The following is a 26,583-nucleotide window of genomic DNA, read 5'->3' as shown; positions in this document are numbered from 1 at the left end:
CCTATGCTTCGCCCATCTGCAGATCAACCCCCACACCACTTTCGCTGGTATCCACATGTCATATGCCAGGCCTTTACTACATTTTTTCACATTTCTTTCCCTCTGAAGGGTCCTTACTCGTGTTATCTGTCCATCTTGTTCCACAGCTGCTGCCTGACCATTTGAGTTCCTCCAGCAGTTTGTTTTGCCCAAGATTCCAGCATTTGCAGTTTCTTGTGTCTTCAATTAGATAATCCCTTGGTTCAGTTCTTGACAAATGTACTAAACCCAGGAATCGCTGCTGCTGCTTCTCTCTATCTGACACTTGTCTATCCTTGATGTTTCCACAACGTGTTCAAAAGCGAGGACCGATTCATCCGTTGAGACCATAATTGGTATGATATTTAATTTGCCAATATTTGGCCTGATGCTCATGAGCCATTTTGGTCTGGTCAATGTCGATGATTTATTGGGCCTCTGCTGGGTTGTCAGCAGAGATTTGATCGAATATTGGGGAATATTAAGTGGGTTAAAGGACTTGTTCCTGTATGGAAAAAGTAGCAGGGGTAGGCCACCTGGTCTCAAGCTGGCCCTACAATTCAACAGTGGTTGATCTACCCCAAGCCTTGATGTCTCAATCCATGACTTTGGACAAACACCATGCAGGAGTTCACTGGATTTTAACTAATCCTGTAACTATATACATCCCTTAAATGTTCATTGGTTCAACCATTTCTATGTTATGTGCACATAGATACAATGAAAAGCTTGTACTGCACGCTATTCATCAAATCGTATCATGCACAACTACAATCGATCCTCTTCTGGAGCAGTGCATGGTTGCCACATTCTGGCTCCATCCTGTAATTTGCAAGTCTCTACCTGATCTAGGTCGAAGGCATGCAATTCTTGTATATCCCACGAAGCCCCTGTGTCCTGGAAGCACTGGATCAATGAAATGAGGGTCGACCTGGCCCAGTCCCATGTCATCGGCTCGTTCCACTGCCGCTCCTTCTCTTCATTGTATCTTGTTGCAGGCTGCGCATATAGACTAATTCACGTGGCTTCTGTGCAGCCTCCTGCAGCCACCACCTGCCAGTACCGCAACTCAAGGTCACCGCAAACGTGCTGTCTCCACCAGTCATCCCAATTGCTTTTGACTTGGAGAACTTGAGTGTGAGGGTTTGAATTTGTTGCAGGCAATTATAGATAGAAACGTGTGACTTTTCTGTCTGCTTTTTGAAGTTACCTTAAATCTGTACAAAAGAGCCTTCTGAATCTTTAGTGAATGAGTTATAATCAGCTGCAAGGTACAATTAAGAGAATAATAGGAAACCATATTGTTGGGGTGAAATGACAGAAGTATGAAGAAGGATCAGAGCATTTTATGATTATTGGCAACATTGTTTTCATGGTAAAAGGACATCCATTCAAAATTTGGATTTATTGTGAAGTTAAACTTACATGTAAGCACGAAAACACTGTTGTATTTAATATAATACCATGCTGTAGTGCTGGCCAGCTGAAGCAATCAGATATTGAACATTCTACAATGTTTTGCTCAAATTTATTTTTCTGATTAATCCAAAGTAAAAGCCCAAAACAATATAGTTAAAGCAAAAGCATTTATGGACCATTGGTAAACGGTTAAGTTTGGTGTTTCTCAACAATGCAAATGTCCAAAAAAATCAGTGCATGACCTGAATATGACCTGTGTAGACTGCACCTTAAGCCAAGGACTTTTCTCAAGGAGTCTGAAGAAGGGTCTGGACCCGAAACGTCACTCATTCGTTCTCTCCAGAGATACTGCCTGTCCCGCTGAGTTACTCCTGCTTTTTTTATATAAATCACCTGATTTGTGTGCTAGCCTGAAACTAAGCGCGCGATTGGCCAACTGGCAGACAACTCAATGTTAAATGTGCTTTGGACTAAAAAATTCCTGACATTTTTCCGTTTTTTCTCTAATTTAATAAAATTGGGAAGTCTACTTCATATCGAGTTTCAGGGGTGATTTATATAAATATTTTTACACAACATGCGAAAATTTCATGTAGTTTGGTGACTTGGGTCACGAAACTGCAGAATAAAGCTCCTCGGCCCACAGCCTACAAGCAATCTAATACAGGTGCACAACCTTTTATCCGAAAGCCTTGGGACCAGACACTTTTTGTAATTCGGAATTTGTCGGCCTTCGGAATGGAAATTTTTTAGCGTAGATTTTAATGGCTGGCTCAGTGGTAGAGTTCTCGGCTCATGTCCGCAAGGTCGCGAGTTTGCGCCTTGATCCCGGCAGTTCCTCGGTCGCGAGTTTGAGTCTTCAATGTAGTTTTTTCTTGCAGAATAAATGTCTGTATGAAATGCAGTGTGTTGAATGAATTCCTGAATTTGTAAATGTGACCGCAGCATTGAATCACCTCTCGCACTCATGTCACCCTAGCGGGGCTACATGCCCTTAGGCGACATTTTCACACTCTTATATCCGTGTGCAGCAGAGGCGACGTGCGTTTGGCGCCAAACGTGAGCTTTGGCGTGCTATGTTTAGCGCCAAACGTGAGCTTTGGTGTGCAGACGACATCCTGGAAAAAATGTCCGGTTTCTTCCAGGTAGGCGATATACCCTCCCGGGCAATATACCCTCCACTTCTCTTTTATGAAGGGGATTTAGTTCCCCTTTCTTCCAGGACCGACCTGAGGTTCCGCTGTCACCTCTGCGGGCCACCCTCGGTGAACGCTCACTCAACTTTGTCTTGGGATTCCTAATCTCCTGCGCAATGTACCCTCACCTTCTCTTTTATGAATGGGGATTTAGTTCCCCTTTCTTCGAGGACCGACCGGAGGTTCCGCTGTCACCTCTGCGGGCCGCCCTCGGTGAACGTCCTGTCTCCCTGTCCCTGGGATAGTAGGGGGCGATCAAACAGCACAATACCCCCTTCCCCCTCCAACTCCAGAGGAATCCGCTTCCTGATGGGCCGCTACGGCGACAAGTGGCAGTTCGCCCACAGCCCGAGCTGCGCGACCCCAAGAACAAGACGTCCCTTGCACACCATCAGCTTCTGCCTCTGGAGTTGGAACGGGGCTGGGCTGGAGTTGCCGATCTGGGATCTCCGTGCTTGCAGTGGGCCTGGGGGTCGGTGTCCCGATGAGGGGGCACAGCTCGGGCTGTGGGCGAACTTCCACTTGTCGCTGTAGCGGCCCATCGGGGAACGGCTTCTGGTGGTCCTGACGTCTCCGGCCAGTTTGCAGTTTTCCTCTGGAGTTGGAACGGGGCTGGGCTGCTGCTGGCTGTGGGTCTCTGGGATCTCCGTGCTTGCAGTGGGCCTGGGGGTCGGTGTCCCGTTGGTCCTGACGTCTCCGGTGACTGGCACTGACCTGCTGGCATCGCCGACGTGAAGACAGTGCAAAGCCCCCGCGCCGGTGCAATGGGCGGGGAGCTGGAGAGGGGAGGGAAGGGGTCACACACATGGCCGGGAAGCAGAGGGGTGTAGGTGGGGTGAAACTGAAGGGAGCGACAATCTGCTGCTGCCTGCCCGCTGAGTTAAAAAGTTCCCACGCACGACTCAAGATACACTGTGTATCGTGAGTCTACCGTGGGAACTTTTTAACTCAGCGGGCAGGCAGCAGCATATTGTCAATTATTAACCCTCCCGCGCAATATACCCTCACCTTCTCTTTTATGAATGGGGATTTAGTTCCCCTATCTTCGAGGACCGACCGGAGGTTCCGCTGTCACCTCTGCGGGCCACCCTCGGTGAACGTTTTCAAGGACCTTTCTTCAAGGACCGAAAAAATGTCCGCTATTCGGAGGTTTTCGTTATTTGGATCTTCGGATTAAAGGTTGTGCACCTGTACTGTATTTAAATGGCTACAATACCTTGTTCAGAAACTTAATTCCTTCCTTAATCAAGCCATTCCAATTTCTAGAAAGCTGAAGTTTGGTTTACATGGGTGCCTTGCTGGAAACCACGTATTGGTGTGGTGGATTTATCCTCACTTGCCTGCATGACCAGCTGGAATGTAGCTTAATATGTTTGACATGTTTCATAATGCAGCTTTATGGGAATCTGATTATTTTGCATTTTTAATTATTGCCTGAAGTTCCGGTCACCCCATTAAAGAAAGGATGTGAAGGCTTTGAATAGAGTTCAGAGGAGGTTTACCAGAATAACTCTTTAATTGAACAGTATTAGGTACAGAGTGAGATTAGTCGGAACTGGATTGTGATCTCTGGGATGTTTTTTTGTTTTGGAGATGCAGGAAACTGGCCCGGGGGGGGGGGCTCATCGAGGTATTCGATCACACATTCCCACTAGCTCTATCCCACTTTATCCTACACACCCTGGGCAATTTACAGGAGAAAAATTAACCTACAACTCTGCACGCCTTTGGAATGTGTGAGGACACCGGAGCACCCGTAGAAAGTGCTCCACGCTGACAACATCCGAGGTCAGGATCGAACCCAGGCTCTGAGAGGCAACTGCTTCACATTTGTACCTCTGTGCCACTCTGATGGTAGAGGGAAGACCTTGTAGAAGTGTACAAAATTGAGGGTCATAGATAAGGTAGACATTAAAAACCTTTTCCGCAAGATTGAGATATCAAATACTAGAGGGCAGAGTTTTAAGGTGAGAGGGGCAATCTTTAAAGTGAATGTGTGGGTCTTTTATTTTATGGGTGTTGAGTGCCTGGAACATGCTGCCAAGATTGATGGTGGAGGAAATATGCAAGTGACATTTATGACTGGAGGGATATGGATTATGTGCAGGCAGATAATAGTTGGTTTTGGCATCCTGCTCGGCATGGACGTTGAAGGGTCGATGGGATTTTTCATGTTGACTTGTTCTTTGGGAGGCATTCCAGATTCTGCTTCATATTTACTTGGTAAGGGAGCTGTAGTATTTAGATGGTGTGGATCTCCATCCTAGACCCCAACAAATAATGATTTGTAAGATACTGAGTTGGATGATCAGCCATGATCATATTGAATGGCGGTGCAGGCTCGAAGGGCCGAATGGCCTACTCCTGCAACTATTTCTATGTTTCTATGTTGGAGGTGTGGAAGGTAATTTTGCCACATTTAGAATGAATGAAGTAGGGTATTTGCTAACAATCTGCTCAAAGGCAATTGGGGAGGGTAAAAATATATTTATTACCTGCATGAAGGAAAGCAAGTACCAGAGGTTACAGCTTTAAGATTAAATGACTTCCATTGCAAGTGCAAAATTGGGGAATTTAGTTATTTTACAGTATTGAAATTGTGAGATTCTCATTAAAATATGTTTATTTTAAAGGTTTATTTTGGAGTGCAATCATTGGGCAAGTGAAATTTCTCAATATGACAGAAGATTGGGATGCAGAACTGGGAAGGGAGCCTATTACCATTATCCCATCCTTCAGTGAAGCGGTAAGCATCTTGTTGCTTTAAAATATCTACTGATAGTCCATATACAATTCTCAGATATTGACATATGCATTTTGTTTTCTAATTAGACAAGCCTAATGAATGATGATGTTATCAATGGAAATCAATCTTCTGATTTGAAAGGTAATAATCTATAGTTAATCAGTTTAATTTGTGGGGGGTTTTTTTGTCCACTAGTCTTTTATAAAGAAATTGCTGATAAAAATATACGCTAACACTGACATGTTTTGTGTCGTTGGTCTTAATGTTGAAGAAAAATGGCAGCTTATCTCTTTTAACATTCACTTTTTATTGCAATCAATATCCTGGCGATTACAGTTGAACAGAAAGTTAACTGATCTTATCCTGCTACAAGAATATGTCAGAGATTGTCCCGCATGTGAATCAACTGATGCCCCAAAATATTTTGACCGGAAACAAGGCACGTCATGACTGATGGGATGCTAGCCTCACCTGGATGAGTACAACTTAAGTTCATCCACGACAAAACAACTTTCTTGTATGGCCTGCATCAGTCACTCTTTTAAAAAAAAAAAATCATTACCATCATCGCACAGAGACTGCAGTGTACACTACGTTACTCGCCCAGGCTATCTCCCAAACCTGGGACTTCTACCACCAAGGACAGCAGTCACTTTTACAGAGCACATCCTCCTGATTTGGAATCATTTTCCTTATGTTTAAATCCAGAAAATAAATGGGGCTGGAGGGGAAACTCTGCTGATGCAATCAAGTCAAGCGTACATTCCTGTGAAGGCCCTTCGGCCCTTCTGCTCTCGGAGATATCTTCCTGTTTTATTGCATAATTTGCAGTAACATTTAAATAAGATGTATGTAGGGAAGAGAAGGATACAGACCATGTGCAGGCAGATGGGACTAGTTTAGATTGGCATCATGGTGGGTGTTGCAAACAGAGGCTGAAGACCCTTGTTCTGTGTACTCTAATCTGCAAATATCTAACTGTGGCTCTGTCTTATCCCTTTCATTGCTGATGTCTTTTTTAATTCCGTGCTTCCTATTTACAATGCTTTCCTACAAAATAGTAGATTTAGTTCATCCAATGAGGTCTATTTTATTCGTCCCACTTAGCTGTTATCTCTCTCTTTGCCCTTTTGCATCAGTTCTGCCAGTGCTGAAGTTTAAGATTTTCATAGACATCCCTATTTTGAGTTTCCTGTCTATTTCATATCGCCTAATGTCATTAAAATTTGGATAACGGAGTGCTTTTAAGATGTGCTAGAATAAGTCTATTTTGAAATTCTGCACATTCAGAACTAAAAATAATTTTGTTATTTAAAAATAGCAAATTGAGTAAACGATCAGTCTGTCAAACATTGAGAATATTAGGATTTTATTCAGATGGACTTTCTTTTGCTAATTTTAGAACGCTATGAATGGCAACCCAAGTGTAATGGTCATCCAGGTTGGCAACCCAGAGTGATTGACAATCAAGGTATGGATCAGGCATTTATTTTTTGCAATGTTATTGGGTTTTTAAGTTTCTGACTGCTTGTTTTCACTATTCATCTTCCATGTACTCGCTCATTTTCATATTATCTTTGCCGTTTTTTTTTAATTTAAAAACTCTCATTGGGAAGTAAGAATTGCTTGAACTGTTGATTAGTTAATAATGTGAAAATATCTTGCTCTTCGCTGACAGTTGTAGCATTCTTGTGCAAGATATGTTCTAAGATGGAGATGCCTTGCGTTACATGGACTCTAAGTAGAATCAAACAAGAAAATGTTGAGGTGGACATTTTATGCTTGAGCAAGGCATTGGAACATTTTTTCTGATCACCCCTGAAAAATAATCAGGATTGTCAAGAAAGGCATTACCAAAGCCAATTGACCTGCCAACCTGTATGTCTTTGGAATTTTCTTTAGTTGTAACTGACGTGAACGGCATGTGTGAAATAATTGCCTTTAAATATGTTGACCAAGAGGTGGTGGGATAGCTGAAGCTGGCAGCTGGATCTTTGTATTGCAAATTGAAATGCAGACAATATTCTGATTTAAAGCATGGAGTACTTTCTCAGTGTTGAAAACTCAAAAGTGGCAGATACAAATCATTCTGAAGGCTGGGTCTGTTTGACTGCTACCTTTTCATCTCTTGGTGTTATATCTGTACTTGGATTTGAGCTATTAATGGAGCGTTATATTTGACATAAGTTGTTGTGTATTTATGCAGTGCCTCTTAAATAGGTATGTTACAAAACTTACCTTCAGCGGCGCTGCAGTTCTGCCACTGCCCGTGTGTGAGACTTTGGCGCCTTTGAGAGGGGGGCGGGTTTAAAATGCAATTTTTCTGCAGCCTATTCAAATCTGTCAGGCTGTATAGTTGCTAAAGAAAAATTGCTTCGACTGCTGTTTTATTAAGTTTATTAAAATTAGTGCTGGATAATTTAATTGTTGGAGTAAAATTAAAATCATCTTCAAATGCCGTCAACGCCGACAACGGGACGGATCTCACGTAGGGGAAAAGGCAAGGTATGCCGTTTATTTTTTTCATATAAACCTGCTTCTTAGGATGCCTTTAATCAAAATTTCATGTTGCGAAAACGTCATTATGTAAATATACGAACCGGCAGTATGTTTCCTGCCGATATGGGGTTTAAATTCATTGCAACTGCAACGTTCCAAACCAGCGCGTTCCACAAAATTACACTCGCAAGATGATTTAAATGCCCATTAATTTACAGGAATTAAACACTAAATTCCTTCCATTTGGCCTATAAATTCATGACAATGAGATTTAAAAATCATGTTATATTGTGAATTCTTGTGTGAATGTTATTTGGACACTTAGGCTTTTAAAAAATGTTTACCTTTTCTTAAGAAATGGATAGATGTTTAGATCTAGTAATTGAATTTTGTAATTAGCTACAATTGGGTAACTAACTAATTATATGCTTTAATTTCCAGGTCATCCAAGTAAGATTGTTTCATATTTGTTTCAGAATGCTTCAATCTGTAATAACTGAAAAATTCATTCAGTTCTCTTAATTTTTAAGAAAGTTATGGGCTTTCGACTGTCCTTGATCACAGCTTTTGTGTTAAGTCAATGGAAAAGCAATAGGGAACAATATGCTAATTTCCCAGTATGAAAATGGCCATAACTTTTTTAATACTGAAGATATGAACGTAAATTAGGTGTCAAATTAAACTTCTTTTTATGCTTTATCTGATGGGATAAATTGCAGACTTTATTTTTTAAATCTCAAAATTTTGTAACATTGCTATGGTTTCCACCTCTCACTTTTTATTTATTTATTTAATTCTTTATTTCAAACAGAATAAAAGAATAAAAAGCAAGTGTGAAACAGCATACAAAAAACAAAACAAGAATATTTATATAGTGTCATAAACAATATCTATAAATAAATGAAATCGTATGTGTCCGAAAAGGAGCAGGAAGAAGCCAAAGCTTATTAATTTCCACCCCTTACTCAACTGCTTATAATTATCTTATACAAATTTAGCAGCTATATGTACACCATATGTACACCAGCAGCTATATATACACCAAATTATTTACATTTATACACTAATCAAATATTTACAAAGCCATACAAAAAAGAGAGAAAAAAAGAAAAGAAAAATCCCTCATATACTATACAGTATCTCTTAGTCATATATACAACCCATCACCCTATAATCACCCTTCCCAATACATCCAGTATAACAAATATCCCACTCACATTCACCTATCCTCATCCCAATATCCTTTTTTAAAAAAAGTGTTTTTGTACATCTTTTTAAACTGAATTATGTTTGTGCTAAGTTTTATCTCCTGTTCCAGACCATTCCACAAATTCACACCACATATTACTATGCACATACTTTTAAGAGTTGTTCTGACATTGAGTTTTTTAAAATTATGTTCCCCTCTTAAATTATACCCACCCTGTCTTTCCATGAACAGTTTTTGTATATTTCCTAGAAGTAAATTATTTCTTGCTTTGTGCATGATTTGTGCAGTCTTAAATGTAACCAGATCGGTGAACTTCAGTGTATGTGACTTTAAGAATAATAAATTGGTATGTTCAAGATATCCAACGTTATTGATAATTCTTATTGCTCTTTTTTTGTAATGTGCATAACGGCTGTAGGTTGGTTTTGTAGGTGTTACCCCATATCTCCACACAGTAACTCAGATATGGCAATATGAGTGTATTATACAGAGTATGTAATGATTGGTGGTCCAGAATGTGTCTTGATTTTCCCAATATTGCTATAGACTTTGCCAGTTTTGTTTTGACGTGGTTTGTACACAGGCTGTACCATCTCTGTGATCCTTTTTGCCTTGGCGATGAACATGATTGTCAAGTCTGCTGAGCCAGAGTGCCGGTGCCCTCGGACCAAGTCAGTAATACGCCAACCAATAATCAGAGTCTTCATGGACGACCTGACTGTCACCACTGAGTCAGTGCCAGGAAGCAGGTGGATCCTGCAGGGGTTGGAGAAACTGATTGGATGGGCAAAGATGAGGTTTAAGCCAGGAAAATCAAGGTCACTGGTGCTGAAGAAGGGCAAAGTCATGGACAGGTTCCGCTTCAGCATCGAAGGGTCACCAATCCCAACTGTCTCCGAAAAGCCAGTGAAGAGTCTTGGCAAGGTGTTTAACAGCGGCCTGAAGGATACAGCATCTGTCCAGGCAACCTGTCAGGAACTGGAGAGCTGGTTGAGAGCAGTGGACCAGTCGGGGCTTCCCGGCAAGTTCAAGGCATGGATTTACCAGCATGGTATCCTGCCAAGGATACTCTGGCCACTGCTTGTCTACGAAGTCCCAATATCCATCGTGGAGAGATTGGAGAGGAAAGTCAGCAGCTTTCTCAGAAGGTGGCTGGGACTGCCCAGGAGTCTTAGCAGCATCGCCCTTTACGGAAATAACACCAAGCTCCAGCTGCCCCTGAAGTCCCTGGAGGAGGAGTTCAAAGTGACTCGGGCCAGAGAGATGATGATGTACAGGGACTCCAGCGACCCCAAGGTGGCTCAAGCAGGGGTGGAGGTGAAAACTGGGAGGAAGTGGAGAGCCGGCGAAGCCGTGCTGCAAGCAGAGTCCCGGATACGCCACAGAGTCCTGGTGGGAGCAGTGACTCGGGGAAGAGCAGGCCTGGGAATCTTCCCATCTCCCCAGTTTGACAAGGCCAAGGGGAAGGAGAGGCGCAAGCTGGTCCAGGAGGAAGTGAGGGCAGTGGTGGAGGAGGAGAGGTGTACCAGAGCAGTTGGATTGAGGCAGCAGGGGGCGTGGACAAGGTGGGAGCAGGCCATGGACCGAAAAGTCACATGGACTGAGCTCTGGCAGGCTGAACCACAGTGCATCAAGTTCCTGGTCCAGGCAGTGTATGATGTCCTGCCCAGCCCATCGAACCTCTTCATCTGGGGCAAAGCGGAATCTCCAGATTGCCCGCAATGCTCAGGCAAGGGGACGTTGGAACACATCCTGAGCTGTTGCCCAAAGTCTCTTGGGCAGGGCCGGTACACATGGCGTCACGACCAGGTTCTCAAACCCATTGCAGAAGCCATCAGCATGGGAATCAGCAGCTGCAGACGAGAACGCCCCACCACCTAGATGATCACCTTTGTGAAGGCCGGAGTGCAGCTGCCAAGAACCACAGTAGCCAGGAATCAGTCAGGAATCCTGGCGACTGCGCAGGACTGGCAGCTTTCCGTAGACCTGGTGAAACAGCTGAAGTTTCCACAGCACATTGCCACGACCACCCTGAGGCCAGATATCCTCCTGGTCTCAGAGGCGACCAAAAACATCGTCTTGTTGGAACTGACAGTGCCGTGGGAGGACCGTCTGGAGGAGGCCCACGAGAAGAAGATGGCCAAGTATGAAGAGCTGGTCATAGACTGCCGTAAGCAGGGCTGGAAGGCAAGGTGTATGCCCATCGAGGTTGGCTGCAGAGGTTTTGCAGGGCAATCGCTCTACAAAGCCTTGAATGCACTGGGCATAAACGGAGTGGCAAGGAGAAGGGTCATCAAGAACACCACAGAGGCAGCGGAGAAGGCATCAAGATGGCTCTGGATCAGGAGAGGAGGTCCATGGGGAGGAGCGAATGCCACCTGAACACGTCGTGGTCTGATCAACCACGGCTGGGTCGCCTGGGTGAGGGTGTCTGATGTTGAAAGACCCGAAACACCCAATGACCCTAGGTTACATCACTGGTGGAGGCAGGTTCGTTTTTATCATTTAAAAATAAATTGGATAGTTATATGGATGGGAAAGGAATGGAGGGTTATGGTCTGAGCGCAGGTATATGGGACTAGGGGAGATTATGTGTTCGGCACGGACTAGAAGGGTCGAGATGGCCTGTTTCCGTGCTGTAATTGTTATATGGTTATATTATATGGTTATATGATGATGTGTTCAGGAGCATCTATCGATGTATTTGTATCAATATGTGGTTTGCTTTGCTATTTTATAATTGTAAGGCAACATTTTCCAATTAAGATTCCAATAAAGGTATTCAATTCAATTCAATTTAAGTCTGAACATGTTTCCCTCAATCATAACCTAGTGGAGGTTCAATAATTGAGATCCCTTAAGGATGTGGGTTTATAAAATTCCTAGTATCATTAGATGATTGCAAAAACTAAGAACATAGCTGGAGTCGGTACATGTAATATTTGACTTTCTTATGAGCTAGATGTGTGTCCACCTACTTTTCTGCTCCTCTCTTCCAGCTTTCTTCTCCCCTCTGCACAATCAGTCTGAATAACGGTCCTGACCTGACACAACACCTATCCATGGTCTCCAGAGATGCTGCCTGACCCACTGAGTTATTCCAGCACTGCCCTGTTTAGAATAGGCAACAGCCTCTCAGCAGGCCAAGAGTGTAATTCAGTGAGAAACTGTCAAGTTTCAGATTGAGGATATCTCATCAGATTTGGAATTTGTTGAAAGTTTTCAGTATTTTCTCTGCTACAAATAAAAGGAAAATGTTGAGGGGAGGGGGAGATTTGAGTTTTGTATGTCCGTTTTATATATTGTGGGAATGACTCATGTGGGTTCATTGGGCTCGAAAATTGTCCATAATGTGTTTGAAGTGGATGAGAAAGTGGGATTACATAGAACTGGAATAGGTGACTCGTGGTTGGTTTGGGTTCTATGGGCGCAAGGGCCTGTTCACTGTGCTGCATCATTAAACTACACTACAGCACGATTGTATTATGCATTATAGCTTTGCTTTCATTTTTGTAAAAACTCAAATATCCTTACTATTTTCCAAGGACTGCTTAAAATACCTGACCAAATAGTGCCAGCACAATAACCTGGCCCTCAACACCAGCAAAACCAAGGAACTGATTATGCACTTTGGAAGGGGTAGGATGGGGACCCACAGTCCTGTTTATATCAACGGGTCGATGGTGGAAAGGGTCAAGAGTTTCAACTTCCTGGGCGTGCACATCTCTGAAGATCTCTCCTGGTCCGAGAACGCTGATGCTATCATAAAGAAAGCACATCAGCGCCTCTTACTTCCTGAGAAGATTACCGAGAGTCGGTATGTCAAGGAGGACTCTCTCTAACTTCTACAGGTGCACAGTAGAGAGCATGCTGACCGGTTGCATCATGGCTTGGTTCGGCAACTTGAGCGCCCTGGAGAGGAAAAGACGACAAAAAGTAGTAAACACTGCCCAGTCCATCATCGGCTCTGACCTCCCTACCATCGAGGAGATTTATCGCAGTCGCTGCCTCAAAGCTGGCAGCATCATCAAGGACCCACATCATCCTGGCCACACACTCATCTCCCCGCTACCTTCAGGTAGAAGGTACAGGAGCCTGAAGACTGCAACGTCCAGGTTCAGAAACAGCCTCTTCCCCACAGCCATCAGGCTATTAAACTCAACTCAAACAAAACTCTGAACATTAATAGCCCATTATCAGTTTATTTGCACTTTATCCGTTTTATTTATTCATGTGTGTGTGTGTATATATTTATACAATGGTGTATGGACACACTGATCTGTTCTGTATTCATGCCTTCTATTCTGTTGTGCTGAAGCAACGTAAGAATTTCATTGTCCTATCTGGGACACATGACAATAAACTCTTGAATCTTGAAGTATTTGTCAGGTCAAGTCAAGTCAAGAGAGTTTATTGTCATGTGTCCCTGATAGGACAATGAGATTCTTGCTTTGCTTCAGCACACAGAACATAGTAGGCATTTACTAGAAAACAGATCAATGTGTCCATATACTATAATATAAATATATACACACATGAATAAATAAAATGATGAAGTGCAAATAACAGATAATTGGTTATTAATAATCAAAGTTTTGTCCAAGCCAGGTTTAATAGCCTGCTGGCTGTGGGGAAGTAGCTATTCCTGAACCTGGTTGTTACAGTCTTCAGGCTCCTATACCTTCTACCTGAAGGTGGCAGGGAGATGAGTGTGTGGCCAGGATGGTGTGGGTCTTTGATGATACTGCCAGCCTTTTTGAGGCAGCGACTGCGATAAATCCCTTCGATGGAAGGAAGGTCAGAACCGATGATGGACTGGGCAGTGTTTACTATTTTTTGTAGTCTTTTCCTTCAATAGATTAGGATTAGATCGGGTAGATGCATTGTGTCTCTTGCTCTGAGTAACAGAATTGAGGACCAGAAGACATAGGTTTAAGGTGAAGGGAAAAGATTTAATAGTAATCTGAGGGGTAACATTTTCACACAGAAGGTGGTTGGTGTATGGTACAAACTGCCAGAGGAGGTAGTTGAGGTAGGGACGTGAGAACCTAAGAAACAGATAGGTTCATGGATAGGACAGGTTTGGAGGGATATGGACCAAAAGCGGGGCAGGTGGGACTAGCGTAGCTGGGACATGTTGGGCTGAAGGGCCTGTTTCCACACTGTCACTCTTAAGAAGATTGCAATAAGGCAATTGGACAGCAAGTTGATTCTCTTGACGCAGCCAAGCTGTTAAAACGGTGTGCATTGAAATCAAAGTAGATTTCCCACTGCTTCCAAAACAATGTGTTGGAGATATACCAGTGGTCCCCAGAGATTGATTAGTAATGGTGTGACCATTATTGTACCAAAGTGCAGCTACTTATAGAAACTTACAAAATTCTTAAGGGGTTGGACAGGCTAGATGCAGGAAGATTGTTTCCGATGTTGGGGAAGTCCAGAACAAGGGGTCACAGTTTAAGGATAAGGGGGAAATCTTTTAGGACCGAGATGAAGAAAACATTTTTCGCACAGAATGTGGTGAATCTGTGGAATTCTCTGCCACAGAAGGTAGTTGAGGCCAGTTCATTGGCTATATTTAAGAGGGAGTTAGATGTGGCCCTTGTGGCTAAAGGGATTAGGGTGTATGGAGAGAAGGCAGGTACAGGATACTGAGTTGGATGATCAGCCGTGATCATATTGAATGGCGGTGCAGGCTCGAAGGGCCGAATGGCCTACACCTGCACTTATTTTCTATGTTTCTACCTCTTTATTTCAGTCAAAGTTGATATTGCATGCCATACAAATGGACGTTGCCAGAACTAACATTCATGGGTCAATATTGAAGATAATGGATCCATAACTTGATCGTTCAAAACTTACGCACACTTTTCATCTTGAGCAACAACAATAAGGTCAAAATATGTGACAATGACAGATTAATATTGAGAACACCTGTCTACTGACTGCCTCTCCTTAAGATCAGAATCCTGAGTGCAATAAAAGACTTGCGTGATGATACTTTTCCTGGAAATAGGTTGATATTTACTGTACAAATAACAGGATAAGTAGCAATGTTACAACATTTTGAGATTTTAAAAATCAAGTCTGCAATTTAGCCCATCAGATAAAGCATAAAAAGAAGTTTAATTTGACACCTAATTCACTTTCATATCTTAAGTATTATGGCCATTTTCATACTTGGAAATTAGCATCTTGTTCCCTATTGCTTTTCCATTGACTTAACACAAAAGCTGTCAAAAGCCCATAACTTTCTTAAAAATTAAGAGAACTGAAAGAAATTTTCTGTAATAAATTGAAGCATTCTGAAACAAATATGAAACGATCTTACTTGGATGACCTGAAATTAAAGCATATAATTAGTTAGTTACCTAATTGTAGCTAATTACAAAATTCAATTACTAGATCTAAACATCTATCCATTTCTTAAGAAAAGATGAACATTTTTAAATAGCCTGTGTCCAAATAACATTCACACAAGAATTCACAATATAACATGATTTTTAAATCTCATTGTCATGAATTTATAGGCCAAATGGAAGGAATTTTTTGTTTAATTCCCGTAAATTAATGGCCATTTAAATCATCCTGCGAGTGGGATTTTGTGGAACGCGATCGTTTGGAACGTTGCGGTTTGCGGTGAATTTAAACCCCATATCGGCAGGAAAAACACAGCCGGTTCGTATGGGGCCTAAATCACCTTTTCGCAACGTAGAATTTGGATTAAGGTAATCCTAAGAAGCACGTTTATATGTAAAATAAACGGGTTACCTTTAGCTGTCCCGTACGGGAGATCCGTCCCGTTGTCGGCGTTGACTGCATTAGAAGCGGATTTTTATTTTACTCCAGCGCTGAAATAGTTCCGCGGTTTAAATTTTTTTTTTCATAGAACGGCAGTCGGTACAATTCTTCAGCTTAAGCTAGCAGCCAGAGAAAATATATCTCGGACAGGCAGGAGAAAACAGCATTTTAACCCCCACCCCCCCCCCCCCCCCCCCAATATCGCGCACATGGCCTGTGGCAGAACTGCAGCACCGCTGAAGGTAAGTTTTGTAACATACCTAGGATAAGCGTAGATCTGATGGACTGACATATAGAGTTTACTAGATCAAGGGCAGACCTGTTGGGTCTGCTCCCCCAACGCAGCCGTTCCCTACCCGTAGCCCCCACGGGAGACGTGGTCCTCCAACTCAAGCGGCTCAGGAATGAGCAGTGCGGCTGGTTTTAAATGGCGTCTTTGAAGCGAGATGCGGGCGCCAGCAGCCGTTATGGTCGCTGGCCAGCAGGAGGCGACAAAATGAGTGAGTTGGGGGGCGGGGGGGGGGGGGGGGAGAAGGATTTAATGAAAAATGTGGACATAAACATAACGAAATCTAATGAGTGGATAGTTGGAATGAAAAGCGAAATGTCTACCGAAATGGCTGCTTCTATGGGTGAGAAGCCAGTTTATTTTTGAAATATTGGGGGGGGGGGAGAAGGATTTGATTAAAAAGGTGTACTTAAACTCGATGAAATGTAATGAGGAGCGGATACTTAGAAAGAAAAGTGAAATCTCTACCGAAATGGAAAAGATCTCGGCGATTGTGCGTCTGGATTCGGTGTGGCAAGGAATCAAAGGAAGAAATGCAGCCGGCAGCCGTACATGTAAATGGATCCATTCCGATTGGACATCTGCGAGCATCGGCCATTCCGATTGGACATCTGCGAGTATTGGGCATTGTGACATCACACGATGGAACGAATCGAAAGGCAGAAAGGCAGCCGGACGGCAGGCTGCAGCCACAGAGTTTTATATAATAATAGATAAATGCAGGTTGTTCTATGATTGTTTCCACATTGCAACTGGGTATGATGTGATTGAATTAGGGAAAACAATTTCTATTATTTGTGCCTATTTGGTCATTGGCCTATTTGGCTATGTGATCAGCCATGATCACAGCGAATGGCAGAATTGGCTTGAATGGCCGAATGGCCTACCCCTGCACCAATTGTCTATTGTAATACAATTACGATCGGGATCTAGAGGACCACTTAAAAGTTACATTGGAAATGTGCATGCACAAAAAAACTTTAATGGAAAAATGTTTCCATCTACCTGTGTACAATAGTCAAGAGGTCATTAGACAGTAGGTGCAGGAGTAGGCCATTCGGCTCTTCGAGCCAGCACCGCCATTCAATGTGATTATGGCTGATCATCTCCAATCAGTACCCCGTTCCTGCCTTTTCCCCATATCCCCTGACTCCGCTATCTTTAAGAGCCCTATCTAACTCTCTTGAAAGTATCCAGAGAACTGGCCTCCACCGCCTTCTGAGGCAGAGAATTTTTCTTAAGAACACAGGTGCTACATTATTGTGGGTGGCCACTGAAATTGACAAGCAATTGTATTGTATTAATGTCACATTCAGCCCTTATTTTTAGCTTTCAATAACAAAAATAAACGTGTGACTATTGAAAAGACCTCTATTTTAGAAAATCATCAGATTAAAAAACTTTATTGCAAATCAGAAACACTACCCCCTAATTGTTTTAACAGAGAAAATAGGTGCTGGAGTAGGCCACTCGGCCCCTCGAGCCAACGCCGCCATTTAATGTTCAAGAAGGAACTGCAGATGCTGGAAAATCGAAGGTACACAAAAATGCTGGAGAAACTCAGCGGGTGCAGCAGCATCTATGGAGCGAAGGAAATAGGTAACGTTTCGGGCCGAAACCTGAAGAACGTTTCGGTCTGAAGAAGGGTTTTGGCCCGAAACGTTACCTATTTCCTTCGCTCCATAGATGCTGCTGCACCTGCTGAGTTTCTCCAGCATTTTTGTGTATCGCCATTTAATGGTTGATCATCCTCAATCAGTACCCCGTGCCTGCTTTCTCCCCATATCCCTTGATTCCTCTAGCCCTAAGAGCTCTATGTAACACTCTTTTGAATGCATCCAGTGAATTGGCCTCCATTGCCTTCTGAGGCAGAGAATTCCACAAATTCACAAGTGTCTGGGTGAAAAAGTTTTTCCTCATCTCAGTTTTTAATGGCCTACCCCTTATTCTTAAACTATGGTCCCTGGTTCTGGACTCTCCCAACATCAGGAATATGTTTCCTGCATCTAGCTTGTCCAATCCCTTAATGTCATATGTCTCTATAAGATTCCCTCTCATCCTTCTAAATTCCAGTGAATACAAGCCCAGTCGTTCCATTCTTTCATCATATGACAGTCCCACCATCCCAGGAGTTAACCTCGTGAACCTACACTGCACTCCTTGTGTTTTATAACATGTTTTTCTATGATACGAGTTGCCTTTGGAATGCAACTATCACTTTATAGCAGAGGTACTTGTATATTCATTTGAAATGCAACCAATGTCAATAGTCTCGAAGGCACTCTATCCACTAAATGGAGCGTAAAGCTGATTGTTTCCTCTCGTGAATTGCAGTGACATTTGAGTGCACATTTTGGTCACTTGAGTGCTAAGATTTTAATTTGTTTTCTTGACCAACATATTAAAAGTGAATGTTAATTTGATTTTTGTTTCCCTGTTTGTCTTGTGCTGTATGTTTGCTTAGGTTTTTCTCTGCACCTCATTTTGGCTTTCTATATAACAGTTCACTTTTAATTACTTCGGTATTGACAAAATGAGACCTCACTGAACTAGGTCTCGGTAATATTATTCTGAAAGATTCTTTCACATTAAATAGCATGAGGTCAAAGTCTAGTTGAACAGTTTTCATGTTTTATGGCATTTAGCCTTGTGCTGAATTAGCAATGCTGATTATATTCCACTAGAGGCCCCTTTTACTTTACAACACAGGAGGAAACCTAGGAGTCTCATGTGCATGCTTAATATTTAGAGGCATTGCAATTTGGGATTCGATGGAGGAAATTCCTTTATAAATCAAGTTTTGTAATGAGTTAAAGCCTATGGCTGTACTCTGAAAATTGCCCCAAGTGTCCGCGGAGTGGATATGAAAGTGGGTTAACGTGGAACTAGTGTGAATGGCTGATCGATGGTTCGCATAGACTTGCTGGACCAAAGGGACTGTTTCCATTTTAACTCTTTCAATCAATTATAACATTACAAATTAAGCTTTTCAGTATCTGAAATGTCTCGCTGATGATTCCTCCTCCCCTATTCCGTTCCCGCAGATCTGATCCACTTTCATCAACCTTGCCTTGTTTAGACTATCTGCAAATCTCAGTCACCTGGATGCACTTTAGAATGTTCGCACCTTCTAAGCTTGTCATGCTGAGGTGATGTCAGATAATAGTGAACTTGAAATCCCCTGCTGCTGTTACCCTATTTAACACATGATTTGTTTCTGTCTCTTGATGACTATTTGTCTGGGTGCTGGGATCATGTTGTTTTATATAGTAATGATTTGAGTGCTAATGTATGAGGTATAATTGGGAACAGTCTACAACAATAAGTAGTGTTGTCAATAGAATAGTCATCAGCTAAAGAATGATATTTGTCTTTCTAACAAAGCCATTACTTTCTCCAGTGGGGTTGTCTGATCTAATTTACTCTAGCATTTTGTCTTTCATTATTTTACCTGCTTGATCTTTTTCCAAGCTCCATTATGGAGACACAAGGAACTGCAGATGTGGTTTTACAAGAAAGACTGTGCTGGAGTAATTCAGCTGTTCAGGCACAATGGAAATGGATAGCTGGCGTTTCGGGTCAGGACTCTTGGACTGATTCTAGTGGGGGAGAAAAAGGAGTAAGAGATTGGGTGCCTCTTGCTAGGCTTTGTCTCGCCCCATCCCACTCTTCTAGCTTTTACCCCTCGACTACAGTTTGAAGGAGCATCCTAATCTGAAGCATCACATATCCATGTTCTCCAGACATCCAATACAACCGGCATTACTCCAGCACTTCCTTTTACTCCACTAATAAGTTATTCAAAGCACCATTGATAAATTTCCTCAATGCAGCCACACACTCCGTGATATTGCATTGCCACCAGACCCTCCCTGTCATACTTGAACATTCTGTGCCATGGAATGTAGAGTTGCTAGTCTTGCCCATCCTTCAACCCCATCTGAAATGGCAACAATTTTGTATTTGGGTATTGATTGTCATCCTCAGCTCATATGCCTTGCATCAAAGGTGGCTTGTCTATGTTCACTGCTACCAGACTGCTTTTGTTTGACTTTAATATTCCTCCCTTCTTATCCTCTTATGCCCCGTGCTACTTTTGGTATGTGTACCCTGTCCAGCTTGAATACGCATCTCCTTCCTTGGATATTCAAGATGATGCTATCTAGTAATTGATTTGACAATTTCCACTCTTGCTTTTACCAAGAAGATCTCAGCTGTAGTTCCAACGTACCAAAAAGCTGAATTTCATGGGTGAGTTGAATGGGTCTGAATATGATTCAATTAATCTTGTCAGCAAGCATCAAGGAGGAAGCTCTCTCAGTGGTTGGCATCATATGTGGTACCAAGGGTTGTGATTTGGAGCTGCAGGAGTTTCTTGTCTGGGTGCAGGGCCTAACTAACTTCAGCTATTTCATTAACGTCTTAAGGAATAGGAGTAGAATTAGGCCATCTGGCCCATCAAGCATACTTTGCCATTCAATCATGGCTGATCTATCTCTCCATCCAAACCCTATTCTTCTGCCTTCTCCCCATAACCCCATAAATAATTTATCTGTCCCTTAAACATCTGTCCTCGAAGGAATGACATGTTTGTTGCAGATTGTAGCAATCTCCTTGCCTAACAAGGGATTGTATTATACAGAAAAAAAGTATATCATTATTTTATTGTTGGGGCTCGTGAGTGCTCCATTGAGTGCCTTCAGAGCAAGATTTCTGGAACTTATCTGAACTCAAAGGATTCTGCATGGGTGAGAACGTGGAGATGAGATGTACTCTACATCATGCACTTGTTGACTGGCAGAGTTGAATTGATGTATTTATTTCACCCGAGGCAATCAAATACAATTTGATTGTGTTTCATAAACTGATGTGCTTTATGTCCTTGTAATTCCTATTAAACTAAACAATTCAATTATATAAATAGCTACAGACATTATTTCTGCCTTCCCCTAAAGGCACTGCTGTCTTATTTTGCATTTGTACAGAATTTCTTAAATATTCATTAGTGTGACTATTATGCATTTTAATATGCCCATTAGATCCCTGTTCTATTTCAACAATACTTGTTTTATTTTGCTATTTCTTCCTGAGTGTCTAGTTCATTGTGATGTCCTGGAAATGTATAGAATTGGAGCAATAGGCAGAAATAGCAGGATTCTTCTGCTTTCTGGTGAGGTTCATTGGAATTATTTGTAACCAACAGCATGGCATGTCTGTATCCTGTACCCCAAGTTATATGATTCATTGAAGCTGCTGAAAGGGAGGGGGAGGACCAGGCACAATGAGTTTTATTTTCTTGCCTACAAAGAAAAGAAGTGTATCCAGCACCCTCCATAATGTTTGGGACAAAGACACATCATTTATTTATTTGCATCTGTACTCCACAATTTGTGATTTGAAATAGGAAGAAAAAAAATCACGTGGTTAAAGTTCTCTTCTTAATGATGTTCCAAACAGTTAATTTTCGTAAGCCTGTTTGGCTGATGTCTCTAACAATTATTCTTGTTTCTCAGTCTCCTAATGGCTTCTTTGACTTTCAGTGGCACAACTTTGGTCCTCATGTTGATAAACCGCACTAAAAGTTTCTGAAGGTGATGGGAAGATTGGTGGAAAGACAGGAGGCATTAAGGAGGCAATTAAACACACCTGAGCAATTGCGAACACCTGGTGAAACCAAAATGTATAAAAATGGCCTTTATTAAAATCTGGCAATGTGCACTTTAACTACATGTGGTTTTTTTCTATTACAAATCTTAAATTGTGGAGTACAGAGGCAAATAAATAAATGGCGGGTCTTTGTCCCAAACATTATGGAGGGCACTGTAAGTCATGCATTTGATTGTATTCAATTAGCCATGTTTTTGCTTGATATTATAATAGCTATATTGAGAAGGAACTGACCAGTGGATTTGGTTTGAATTTTAGGCTTAATACAAAAGGTTTGAGACTTTTTTTTAATTTTTATTGAGCTTTGCAAGATCTAGATCAAGTGGCTTTTAGTTGGCCTTTTCTATTCTACAAACCTTGAATGAAGGACCACATTTGTGTAAATTAGAAGATCTGGGGATCAGAATGGTGTTGGTGGTGATGATAGTGGTAAAAGTGGTAGTATTTTTTCAAGTGGTGATATATTTTGGAGAGGGGGGGGGGGGGTGATGGAACTTATTTTATTAATCCAGTAAATGAAAATAAAACGACTGTCCTTTGAGAATGATGAAACGTTACCCCTTCCCCCCCCCCCCCCCCCCCTATTTTGGCTGTCATCCAATTTAGCTTTTGCTCCCAGTCCTCTGTCTCTTGCTCTGATAGCAATCTTTGAAATAAGCCTTTGTAGATCCTATCTTATTTAATTTAATTTAATTGAGTATATAATAGTTCCTCTGGAATGTGTGAATTTGTCAAATGCAAATTTCCTTGATTCAATAAAGCACTTTGAAATAATCAGTTGGAGAGATATTTCCTGTACTTGATGTAATCCTCATCGTTTTTTTTTTTAATGTTGTCAGAATCTTGAGAACCTTGTAACAGAAAAATCAGATTTGTAACAGAAATAAATAAATGTCCAAAAATTAATGAGGAAAAAGTATTCACTTTAATTTGAACAAGCGAGCACGCTACTTTGAAGGATGAGAGTTGGGTTTGACTTTTGAGTTGCACTTTTTAGTCATTCAGGTAAAAGAGATTTGGTAACCTGAGGGGAAGAGTACTTAATTTTCAAGGTATTTTCTTATTGCAGTAGTTGCCTCCTTTCAGTTTTTTCTATGTTGGCTTTAACGTTTGAAATGCTCATGGTATCCCATTACGACCATGAGGGAAGGACACTGTTTAGCACACACTTCATTACGTGAGGCAAGATTTAAAAAAAAAAATTCTCCTCGGCTCATGGATTTTGATCCTTGTTTTATCATTGCAGACTTTTCGGAAAATACAGTTTTAAATAAAAATGAGTTTGACGTTCAAGCTGGTAGAAGATGTGGCTTTGGCAGAGGTGACCGTGGTGGATTACCAAGATTAAGCATGCAGAATGGTAAGGTTCGATTAATTGCCCATGTTTTGTCTTTGCAACCTAACTGTCCTAAACTTTAACAGGTGATTTGGGTTTTGTGAAAGTGGCTGGGGTTCAGGATGGGGAGGGGTAACAATGGGAGTATATTAAGGATTAGTTCTATTGATAAATCTCTTCACTAAATTGTTGGATGACCTGTCTAGCCAATAGTAAATGGCTTTTCGCAGCAATAAATGCATCTTGAACTGTGAGGCATGACATTTTGACATATAGTTGATTTCTAACGGCGTCTGGCTTATTTTGACACTTAATGTGAAGGATTTGGTCTCTGAACCTCAAAGCAATTTGTATCTAAATATCAAATGCGAGGTGCTGGAGGTACCTGGCAGGCCAGGTGGCATCTGTGAAGGGAATGGACAGCAACGTTTCTGGTCGGGACTGTTCTTCAGGCTTAATTTTAAGCATCTTCCCAAACTTGATCCGAGTTAAATTTATATACACATCTATGCAGTAGTTTTCCCGTGGCTATTTCATTCATTAATTTTCAATAATTGGATTCCACTTGCAAGGCCAGCACTTGTTTCCCATCTATACTTCCCTTGGTGAATGTGTTATGAGTTGGTGCCCTGCATTCTTCTTTCTAAAGGTTCTCCCACGCAGCTGATCTGGTGGGAGTTTTGGAATTTTGAACCAGCAATTACATTTAAAATTATGGAGTTGTGCTACTTGGATATGATCTTTCCCTATGTGAGGTGTCCTGGTATTCCTCTATAATAGAGCTTATACGTTTCAAAGGGGCTCAGACTAGTTTAAGCAGTGTACTAATTCTAAATGACTTGTACAGAAGCCCAAGTGCATCAGTGGAGTAGGGGTTGAATATTTAGAGAGGTTCATGGCTTGCCAATCGAGATAATCTTTGTCATGAACCTTTTGCTGCATTCATTGAGGTGTCAGGCTGACATAACTTGTGGATGGTGGCATTGGGAGGTAAGTTAATCAACCTCTGACTTTTTGACTGGTCCAGTTGACTTCCTTGTCTGTGAGCCCCAGGATATTGATGACCGAGGATCCATTAATGGTAATGCCAATTGAATGTCTAGGAGGTTTTTAAAAAAATCAAAGATGGTCATTGCCTGCCAATTATGTTCTGGCTGTCACTTGCCATTTATCAGCACAGGTCTGAAACACTCTGTTTTGCCATTTGTTATTTCTATAGTAGATAATCCAGTGTGGTAATACCAGTTTGCATAGATTCCTTAGAATTTCATCTGAATTTATGTCATTGGATGACATCCTAAACATTGAATTTCCTTTATCTTCCCTTAAAAGGAAGAGATTGTTAGTCATGGTCACATTGTGGAAACTGGTGCTTCAGCCCAACTTGCCCGCACCAGCCAACGTGCCCCCACCAGCCAACGTTCTCCCAGACACTGTCCCACCAGCCTGTGTTTGGACGCAAAGCTGGAGTAACTCATTGAGTCAAACAGCATCACTGGAGATAAGGAATAGGTGACGTTTCGGGTTTAGAGTTCTCAGACTACTATATTTTTAATTTGAATTTGATTCCTTTATTGTCATTCAGACCTTTCGGTCTGAACGAAATTACGTTGCCTGCAGTCATACACAGTAACAATAAATAACAAAACTTACAATAAACACAAATTAACATCCACCACAGTGAATTCACCAAGCACATCCTCACTGTGATGGAGGCAAAGGTCTTAGTCTCTGTCTCTTCCCTCCTTGTTCTCCCTCTGCGCTGAGGCGATCGATCCAGGCCGAAGATGCCGCTCTCCAGTCCAGCGGACCTCCGTGGTGATGTCGCCGCTGCCGAAAGCCGGAACGCCGTCTCCGCTCCGCTCCGAGTCGGCCCGCCACAGCCTCAGCTCCGAGTCCCACTGCAACAGCTCCGAGTCCCGCTGCAACAGCTCCGAGTCCCGCAGCCTCAGCTCCGAGTACCGCAGCCCCAGCCCCGGGCCGCTGCATCAGCTCCGAGTCCCGCAGTCTCAGCTCCGGGCCGCTGCCGAAAGCTGGAACGCCGCATCAGCGAGTCGGGCCACCGCTGCCTCGGCCCCGAAGACGGCCAGCCTCGAGTTGGTAAGTCCTGGCTGGCTCTGCCTCCGGAGCCTCAAGGTGGGTCGCAGGTTGGAGACCGCCAGCTCCGCCATTAGGCCTCAGCGCAGACGGAGGCAGAGAAGGGGGATACGACAAGAAAAAGTCACAATCCCTGAAGGAAGAGACGAAAAAAACATGTTTCACCCCCCCCCCCCCCCCCCCCCCCCCCCCCCATAACACAACCCAACAAACTAAAACTTAGCCAAAACAAGACAAAAAAAAATAACAACAAAAAGTAAAGACAGACGGACTGCAGGCGAGCCGCAGCTGATGTCGCCGCTGCCGAACATTCCCCTGAACAGCGCCGCCACTTCCTATATTCTCTGGTTCTAGACTTTGTACATTTACCCTATCAAATCCCCTCATGAGCTTGAACTCCTCTAGAAGATCACTCCTCATCCTCCTGCAATCCAAGGAATAAATTCCATGCCTGCTCAATCTCTCTTTCGCTCAAGCCTTGGCAACATCCTCCCCAATAATCTCTGCACCCTTTCCAGCTTAACATTTCCTATAACAGGTTGACCAAAACTGAATGTGATACTCCACATGTGGCCCCACCAAAGACTTGACTAACATGACATACCAACCTCTATAGTCAATACTCTGACTGATGAAGGCCAATGTGCCGAAAGCCACATTGACCACACTGTCTACCTATGACATGTTAATTGATTATTCAGTTCTACAACTCTGTGGCAGGCATTAATTCAAACGAGAGTGAGTTCTTCACAATACCAGTCTGAATGTATATTGCAAATGGTAATATGTTTGAAACTGAAAAGGACAGCTTTGTAATCAAACAATGCTCTCTGCAGAGGGAGGGCAGCTGCAGAGATATGGTTTGCAAGTTGACATTGTGTCGATCAGTCAAATGTAAAATGGGGGTGTCGTAACTCTCACACCAAACATTTATCTGTTTATTATTTGCACTATTGTGATTATAGATCAATGAAACTTCCAGACAAAGGGCTTTTTCAATAATTGGGATTTGTATAATTGTTCTCAACACTGTCTTTTGTCTCCGAAGCTTTTAGACCAGCCATGTGAATTACTTTGTCCCTTCCAAGGTGTTTGAACATTCAGAGGTGTCTTGTCATTACTGTTCTCTCATTGTGAATGGGCAATTCAATGGAACAACTTGTCAAATTATGTTATTGTACCTATTGAATTCGGCTTGATTCACATTTTGGTGTTAAAAAAAAAAATCAGAGTTCGAGAAGACTACTGAGGGTCACATGAAAATGTCTTGTCTCCTGATGAATGGAGACCTTTATCCCCTGCTTC

The 26,583-nt window shown here is 42.4% G+C and overlaps 1 protein-coding gene across 11 annotated transcripts in view; it reads left to right on the top strand.

Annotated features, from left to right (window-relative positions):
• ddx4 (DEAD-box helicase 4) overlaps nucleotides 1–26,583 on the top strand; it is a 78,100-nt gene that overhangs the window by 17,840 nt on the left and 33,677 nt on the right. For all 11 annotated transcript variants that reach the window (XM_033030458.1, XM_033030449.1, XM_033030439.1 and 8 more), the window contains 4 exons: nucleotides 5,267–5,379; nucleotides 5,466–5,520; nucleotides 6,782–6,850; nucleotides 23,092–23,205. In XM_033030458.1, coding sequence (XP_032886349.1) covers nucleotides 5,267–5,379; nucleotides 5,466–5,520; nucleotides 6,782–6,850; nucleotides 23,092–23,205 — 351 coding nt within the window. The remainder of the gene's footprint in view (nucleotides 1–5,266; nucleotides 5,380–5,465; nucleotides 5,521–6,781; nucleotides 6,851–23,091; nucleotides 23,206–26,583) is intronic.

This window comes from Amblyraja radiata, chromosome 1, assembly GCF_010909765.2.
Source record: "Amblyraja radiata isolate CabotCenter1 chromosome 1, sAmbRad1.1.pri, whole genome shotgun sequence".
In the NCBI taxonomy this organism is placed as follows: Eukaryota; Metazoa; Chordata; class Chondrichthyes; order Rajiformes; family Rajidae; genus Amblyraja; species Amblyraja radiata.
The sequence above is the reverse complement of the archived record's forward strand: the minus strand, read 5'-3'. Positions and strand labels throughout refer to the sequence as shown.